General features: G+C 33.8%; 1 protein-coding gene across 3 annotated transcripts in view; it reads right to left on the bottom strand.

Moving 5' to 3' along the window:
• The window catches only part of slc4a4b (solute carrier family 4 member 4b), a 44,832-nt gene that overhangs the window by 23,357 nt on the left and 12,123 nt on the right, over window positions 1–9,352 (bottom strand). For all 3 annotated transcript variants that reach the window (XM_052587476.1, XM_052587475.1, XM_052587474.1), the window contains exons 3-5: window positions 7,381–7,554; window positions 3,954–4,089; window positions 754–914 (exon numbers count right to left, since the gene is read on the bottom strand). In XM_052587476.1, the coding sequence (XP_052443436.1) occupies window positions 754–914; window positions 3,954–4,089; window positions 7,381–7,554 (471 nt within the window). The remainder of the gene's footprint in view (window positions 1–753; window positions 915–3,953; window positions 4,090–7,380; window positions 7,555–9,352) is intronic.

Here is a 9,352-nt window from a genome sequence, read left to right on the forward strand (position 1 = left end):
ACAGCTTCTTAGGATTTATTGCTTTAATATGAGTGACTGTATTTCGTTATAGTTACATTTTAAATAGATGGTAATCAAATAACAGTTACATCTGCACGTAAGCGCATTGAAATACAAAGACGATGTCACTTATGAATGTGAAAAAAGAAGGAGCATCACAGAGCAATGTAATTTTAGTTTACCTGCAACAAAACTTCTCTCGACTTCAAAGGTACATCTAACCTTGAAAAAGCATCCTAAAGTAAGTTGTTCTCTGTAGGGATGGGTGGGTAGAGAAATCACTTATTTATTTTTCTATACGATACCGATACTTCTGAAGGCCAGTATCCTTGATACCGATACTTCTAAACTGAACTTTTAAATTATGCAATTTATTAAGTTATTAAATTACTAAGAGTAAAATGGGTAATTTTACCCACTTACTTTTATATTTGTAACATATTTTACATTTCAATACGCTTTAACTGCAAATTATATGGTTATATTTTTGTATAAACATGGTTAAAACATGTTTATTGTAGTAGTCAAAACATTTCTGATCTGATTTAGGAACTTTTTTTATTTGTGAAAGAAAGGGTGAATCATTGTTGAACCATAGAAGGCCTTTTTTTAAAACCCACAAAACCTATCTAAGGAACCCAGAAACCAAAACACTGACCTGAAGATCTTTTTTAACCTCTAAAGAAGCCTATACAGCCCATAAAACATCCTCAAAGAAGCTTTATCTCTAAGAGTGCTGAAGTGCAGTTTTACCGACGATCTGCTGAAGTGAGTTGGCCTCCATGTCCAGCTTGATTGTTCCTTTCTCGATGCAGTTTTTCAGCTGGAAGAGTGAGTGAAGAGACAGAGTGGCTACATGAGGTTTACTCCACCGTTCTCCCCCCTTCTCCACCTTCTCCTCAAACTTTATCCATCTGAGAAGAACACAACACAACACGCTTAAATGTACTGAAAGTATATAAATTAATAATATTAAGAGCACTGATGTCAGTTCACTTTTTGGGCATGCCATGTACCATTATAATGACATTTACGATCATTATACCATGATTTTGGGGTGGTGTTGGCACAGTGGATAAGACACATGCCTTTGGTGTGAGAGTCCCAGGTTCAAATCCACTTTGAGACACCAATGTGTCCCTGAGCAAGACACTTACCCCTAGTTGCACCAGAGGTGTGTGACCTCTGACATATATAGCAATTGTAAGTTGCTTTGAATAAAAACGTCAGCCAAATGAATGTATTTTGGGCATGCAACATGGGTTTACCGCGGTACATGCAAAAATGACCATGTTTTGGGCATGTTCTATGATAAAACCATGCTTCTGTGTCTATATCATAAAATTAATATGATATGAAATCAGGTTTTTTTTTTTTTATACTTTTTGAAATAATATACTTTTATTCAGTGAAGATGCATTAAATTGATTAAATGAATAGATTTTTGTATCTTTTTATCAAAGAAACTGAAAAACAAATACAAAAAATATAGAGCCGTTTTCCACAATATTTAAATTGAAATGTTTATTGAAAATCAACATAGAATGATTTTTGAAGGATCATGTGACACTGAAGACTGGAGGAATGATGCTGAAAATACAGCTTTGAATCACACAAATAAATTACATTTTTAAATATATTAAAACAGAAAAGTATTATATTGATATTTCACAATATTACTGATTTTACTGTATTTTTGAAATGCAGCCTTGGTGAGCAAAATAGACTTTTTTCAAAAACATTAACTAATCTTACTGACTCAAAACTTTTGACCATCTCTGTACCATGGTACTGCCACGGTACTGTTTAATAATGTATTTTATGCTTGCAAGACCATATTATGAAGACCTTGTGTTATCATTCTGCCAACTAACTGAAAGCTTTCTGATGTAAAATAATATTGAAAGTGATTCAAACCTTCTTAAAGCTCTGCTGCCCTGTTATCAGTTTACTCATGTCTGCTTGAGCGAGCATCCGTCTTAGACCAATGATATCCAAGCACACAGATATCCTTTAGAGCTCTGTAATCTTGTGCAGAAAGGGAGCTGAGCTGAGTTTAGCCAAGCGTGGGTATGATATCCGAGACAAAAGTGATACATACACACACACACACACACACTGCGGCCTGCAGTTTTGATTTGTTACCTGAGACTCAGGTGAACCCAGAGACCCATGGGATCTTTGGGAACACTGGCTTTGTGCATCCACACACACACACACACACACACACACATTAAAACACTGGGCTCTTTGTTTGCAAATGGTTTCATTTTAACATGATCCATGTAGCTCTTAACATGTAAATCTGGAACATGCAAATCTAAAGAAAGAAACAGTATATAAGAGTCGCTGTATTAAAGGAGCACAACAATTTGTGTCCACAACACTTGATGAAGTGAACTAAACCCAATAACCTGCTATTGACTGTATGTGCTTAAATAATTCAAAATATTTTTTTTATTTCATACTGTATTTGCACTTTAATTTGTCATATTTGTGTGTCTGTGTAGCTTAAATAAAACGAGATTCACATTATTAATCACATTTATCTAAATAAATAAAGGAGAATCCATCCATGTGAGTTTTTATCCCCATCAAACTATTGTTTGCCTCAATAAGTGAATTTTAGTTTAAATAAATCAATAAATCATGACTAAATGTGCACTGGTTACTTATCTAAAACAAAATAAAATAAATACAATAAAATAAGAAATAAAATAATCAACAAAAAAAAAAATCACCCATGTGATTTCCACGTCAAAATAGTTGTGAAATGTCAGTTTAAATGTCATAATGAAAATCTCCTTTAGTCCAGATGCATTGTTCTTTTGTGTTATTTGTTGCCGTTTTCTGCGTGACCCTTCTTCTGGAGCCCAAAAGCTTATCTAATAGCATTCGTGAGTCTATGAGTGAAATCCTAAGAACAGTCAAGTGGCACACTAAAGTCATGAGCACCTGGTAAATGACGCGAGTGTTGAATACTTCTGTTGTTTTAGCAGAGCCTGGACGAGAGGTCTCACCCTTTCAAGCGCGTGTTTCTGACCTAGATGTTCGGCTGAGGACAGAACAGTTAAAATCCAGCTGAAATCTGGAAATTATTTTGCGGGAACTGAACTGAATGAGGAGTTTTGTCTTCTGCTGAATCAAATTTGTTCATAGTTGATGCTGATCTGAATCGAATGAACACTGAACTGACTGGAACTCAATAACGACACGATTGTCTTCAGGAGAGCTGCTAAAGGCTGAACCGAATTTGTTCATAATGAATGAATCTACACTACTGAACTGAATCAACACTGAACTGACTCAAACTGAATAATGACTCGTTTCCCTTTTAAAGCTGCTTTCGAGCAGAAACTGAATTTGTCTCATAAGTTGTTTTTATGATTTTAAAGGGGTCATATGATGCAATTTCAAGCTTTTTTTCTCTTTGGAGTGTTACGAGCTGTTCGTGTCTCAAACCAAAAGAGATATCCTTTATAAAAGTTAAAGCTTGTCCACGCTCTCCTAAAACACGAAATCTGCTACTTTGTTTCATATCAAAAGTAAAAATGCATGAATACATTGGTTTAATGCCAGTGGGCGGGGCTTATGGTGAGAGGATGTATAACTATTGGTTGGTTTCTTGCTCTGGAGGCGGTCATAAGCAAATATATTCGCCTGTGTGGTGACAAAAATCCCAAAATATCCAAGCAAGCCATTTTTGATGCCTTATTAAAATAAATGCTTCGTTTTTAATGAGGAGGATGTTTTAAGATATGAAACTTGCAGGATGTTTTAATGGTACAAAGACCTCTTAAATGCCAATTTTTATTTCTTATGTCATGATTCCTTTAATACCCACTGTGGCACCTCTTGTGGCAATGATGAGAATAAAATACAACATTGATAGGAATTAAACTGCTTCGGTATCTAATCTTCCAATTCTCTTAATGTGTGTTTTTACACTTTACCTGGCTGTTTCCTTCCACTCCATCTCTTGACCGTCGACGGCCAGAAGCTCGTCGAGTTCGGTGAAGAGCTGCGGCGGAGGAGGACCGCTGTCTTCTTCCCCCAAAATAAAGCGGATCCTCTCTGCAGCCGGAGAAACTGACGGGGAAACAACAAACCAGGGGTGAGAGAGGCCTAAAAACACTAGCTATTATAATCAAACAATAGATACAATAACAGGAACATGCCAGATGACAATAGCGCTCTGTCTGCGTAAAGTGCGACTGTAATAGAAATGACAGGTTTGTTCCTTCACAGGAGTTATGTAACATCAAGATGAATGAGCTTTCTTGTAAATATCCAGTGTGTTGCAACCCAAAAGTGGTCAGTAAGTGAGACTTTTTTCCTGGACCAACAGACTTAGATCTGCATCTGAATTTCACAGGGAAGTTTTCATATGTGAAAGTGTCTGCATGAGGAAGCCTAGTTTTTATTCGTAATAAAAGAGCCTGTCAGCGCTTCTCATAACCACAGTGTTGAATACTGTTTGTCATAATGTTTAAGTAGCGCCACACCTTTTCTAAATGTGTACACTTTCACATCACAAAGACTAGGTCTTTTAAAGGTAAAACTAGAACAAACAAAAGGTTTAAGGCAAGATTTTTGAGATAATGATGAGATTTTTGTCTACGTCTGAAGGCCTCTCGGACAGACTGCCAGTTAGGGAAGTCAGTTCATGTGGAAATCTCTCGGATGCATTGCAACACAGTTACTGACTGAATATTTTGATTCAAAATCTCAAAGGCTGTACTGGGACATGTGTATCAATGCACGCCATGCATGTGTGCAGATGTGCATGCTTTCAATTTGGCCTCAGGTCACAGTAAAGGCATGTAGGGACAGGATGACACACATATCAACCCATTCATTAGTCTTCTTCTCTGTACTTCTAAATATATACTAAATCCTAATACTGTACATTTTAAAAGAAATTATTACTTTTATTTAGCCAGGATACATTTGATTGATAAAAAGCGACATTTACAATATTACAAAAGATTTCTATTGCAGATAAATGCTGTTCTTTTTAACTTCCGATTCATCAAAGGATCCTGAAACACAATTTCCACAAAAATATGAAGCAGCAAAACTGTTTAACATTAATAATAATAATAATAATAATAATAATAATAATAATAAATAAAACATGTTACTTGAGCAGTAAATCAGTATATTAGAATGATTTCTGAAGGATCATGTGACACTGAAGACTGGAGGAATGATGCTGAAAATACAGCTTTAATCACAGGAATAAATTACGTTTTACAATATATTCAAATAGAAGACAGTTATTTTGGTTTGTAGTAATATTTAACAATATTACTGATTTGATATGCATACTGACTTTCCTGTAATTTTTATCAAATACATATATATATATATAAAGAATAATAAATATGGGTAATATTAATATAGATATAATTACGAATTTCTGAAAACTGTCTATGTGTTTGTCAATCTCAGAATTTCAATTGAAAACTTCTGTTGTGACATCAAACAATATAAACTAAAAATACTTTTTCTTAGAATGTTCTGTGATACTTGTGTCTATTAAGGGCTTGTTTAAAAATACATTTTAAACAGAGAAACATTACAATGACAAAGAAACACTTATTATGACGCACTATTTCTAGAACTAATAAGCAACTTTATGACATTTATAGAGAGATATTTGCTTATGAGCTCCAGTGCAGCGACCTTTCAGTCAAAACAATCATAATAATCACTATTATGACATTGCACTTTAATAAAAAATAAATAAAATCATATTAAATAAGAAAAAAAAAGCCAGATTTTACACTGGACACTGTCATTTTAACATATCAACTGCTTTTTAACATGCTCTGCCTTTGTCTCTCTGTGCATTTTAGCACATTTGCAGCACGCTCAGCTAATCTAAGATAAACTAGCCAAAGCTGGATGATTGTTTTCCTCCCCCCCGTGGCCTGAAACGGCCCCTCTGGAGAAAATAAGACTGTGTTGTACACAAAGGAGAGTGTAAGAACATCCCATTGGCCCACGTCTGGCTCCGTGCCTCCTAACCTGGGCTAAAAGTTAACAAGCGGCTAAAATGAGCCATTATACCAGCAGCATGTACTCAAACTAGAGGCACTGCTGCGATCAGCTGCCCGTTAATGCTAAATCCAGGCACAAATCCAGGCAATGAGAAGCCGTTCATACTGTTGATGTGAGAAGTGTGAAGTGTGTGATTCTCTCGGGATTGACAGTCAGAGAGAGAGACGGAGAGGTGGAGCGGGTTCACTGAGGATACGCACAGATAAAGGTGACTATGCACTTGTTTAGCTCGATGCTTTGCCTTCTCAGCCGTGTCACTGATTAGCAGAGATTAGCACACACAAAGACCTTTAACTGAGGCTGTGAGCGCCACTTTATCTCATTCTCGCTCTCGGCTGAATCTCCAGAACATCATGGATCGCTCTGTGTTAAAGGCCTGGGAAATATCTCTGAAGGTTCTCATGTGAGACATCAAGAATGACTCGCAGATTCTTTTTATTTCTTTTGTGAAATGCAGAATGAAACATCTGAGCTGATGTTTTAGGGGGTATATCCTTAATCCTACAGCAAATCCTAAAAAGTACTGTAAGATGTAATTAGAGTAGTCAACATGACTGAAAGCATGACTAGTCTTCTGAAGTAATAATTTAATCATTTATAATATTATTTTAATAATATAATCATTTAAGTCAATTCAGACTTGATGTGCAAAAATGGATGTTTGTTTTTAACCATCTGTTGCCAGGATGAATCTTTGTTTTTTCTTTTTTACTATAATTATATTATTCATTTTAATTAATATTAATGTCTAATATTTTTTTGAATTATATAATTAAAATACATATAAATAAAATATATATAATATTATGATATATAAATTATATATATATATATATATATATATATATATATATATATATATATATATTATTTTTTATATATCATAATATATATGTATGTGTGTGTGTATAGTATTTGCTGAATTAATTAAAATGAATAATATAATTATAGTTTTATATAATATATATATATATATATATATATATATATATATATATATATATTTTTTTTTTTTTTTTTTTTAACTATAATATACTATAATTATATTATTAATTTAAATTAATTCAGCAAATACTAAAATAATATACAAACACTTGAAAATTATAATATATACTAAATTATAATAATCTAAATAATATATACTGAAACACATTCATGTGTTTAAATTTTTAAGTAATATTAATAATAATAATTATTGACAATTTCTTTTTATTTACTAGTTTTACTAAAGTAATTATTGGGTTTTGTTGTGTTTGCATCATATTGATCCCACAGGCCTGCAGCAGTGAAGGTTTGTGTTCCTCTGGGACTCACTGAGAGGTTTGAGAATGCTGGAGGATGGATCGTCTGCAGTCTCGGTGTCTGATCTGTCGCTGGCGTTTTCCATCAGTCGCTCTCTCCTCTCTTTGTGATTGGATCGTCGTCTGTGTCGTCGACGGCGACGGTAACTCTTAGGCACATGAACTCCAATGTAGACGGTGTGATGACCTGCACACACACACACACACACACCAAAAGATCACACGATTACAAACACAAACACACACACACATACACATACATACAGATCAGAATGACAGCTTATACATTAAAGCCTAAAAATAGATGGCAGTCATATACAGATAACCAGATAAAAAGAGACCAATAATCACTGCTTTGGTAACTTCTGCGGTGTGGATGTAGTAAATGTGCTACTGTTGAACTGTCAGTGTGTAATCAATCTGAGGGAAGCCAAAACACTCCTGGGTTTCAATGAACTGCAGCAAAAAAGCAACCATAGGTCATACATTTTTAATGAGAGTTGGCCATCTTCGATGCTTCAAATTCTACTTCATGCAAATAATAACTGACACAATGTGATGTGGTGTCGTGGATATTTTTATAAACAAAATAAGAAATTAAAAAATAAAAATTCAAAACCATTACATACATTTAAAAATGAAATAATTGAAATAAACTGAAGCAAATAAATGACTAAAATTAAAATAAAACTGAAAATATCATTATTAAACTAAATGAGAATTTAAATTGAATTCAATATATATTAAAATGCTAAATTTTAAATTAAATTAATTAAAAACTAAATTTGAAAAAAATTAAGAAAAGTTTTACGTAAAAAAACAACTTTAAACTTAAATGAAAATTACAATTGTTACATTTGGCAGCTACAAGTGAAATAAATAAGTTAAAGTACTAAAATGTCAAGCTAAAATAAAAATTTATTCAACCTTAATAGGAATATTTAAAAAAATAAACAACTAAAAATGGCAAAAGCACGCAACAAAATTATTGAAACGATAAAATTAAAAGAAAAATTGAAAAAATAAAAGCAAATTCAAAATATTAATAAATACTACAATAAATAACACCAATAAATGACTACATCGTGATTCACTTTCTAATCTGTTTATGTGAGTGACAGTATATTTGACTATAATATGACTATAACTGTGAAAGAAAGTCGTTTCAAAGTGACATTTTTCCCCCGTTTGAATTCTTTGAAAGACCTTGCACTAATAAATCACACACAGGAGCATGAATAAGACAGGCACTGCGCTTCTGGGTTTGCATGTGTTTGTTTTTTCAGAAGGGAAAATCTGACCCGTATCTCACACTTGTTAGATTATAGATAAATGCCAACAACTTCCTGTACAGCTGATCAGGCAGGAAATGGCAAGACATCTCCAGGAAGTGGATTTAAAAACAGAGAGAACACACACTCACAGAACAATATACAGATTAATAAAAGCCGCTCATCAATCCAGTCATCCAACAATCACGCTTCAGTCAGCCTTCACTTCATTCATCTCAACTTTAAACAAATACGTCTAAACGTTATCTGATGTGTGTGTATGTGTGTATGTGTGTGTGTGTGTGAGACCATCATGTGAAGGTCCAAAGTTCAGTGAGGACGGGAGAGGGAGAAGCCAATATAGAAAGAACACAAGTGTGTGAAAAGCTCATGTTTGCGAACGTGTTTGTTCTGCTTTTGATGTGCAGATATTTTTAGACGTCTGAACCTGCAGTATTTGTACATTCTACATCTGAGAGAAAAATCACTCACTCAACTGTGTCCAGGCATTTATTTGCACACACTGCCTGTGTTGTTTCAGCACATGATTTATTTGAGGAATTATTTGGGCTGTAAACATGGCCAAAAAATTACAAGAATAAAAATGAGGGTGCAAACCTGAATATGGCACACAATGTCAGTATTATATTCAATAAAAACATGAGAATAATTTCATTAATTATTAAATTAGTATTCCATAAATTGCATGCATTT

This window comes from Carassius gibelio, chromosome B21 (genome assembly GCF_023724105.1).
Source record: "Carassius gibelio isolate Cgi1373 ecotype wild population from Czech Republic chromosome B21, carGib1.2-hapl.c, whole genome shotgun sequence".
Lineage (NCBI taxonomy): Eukaryota > Metazoa > Chordata > Actinopteri > Cypriniformes > Cyprinidae > Carassius > Carassius gibelio.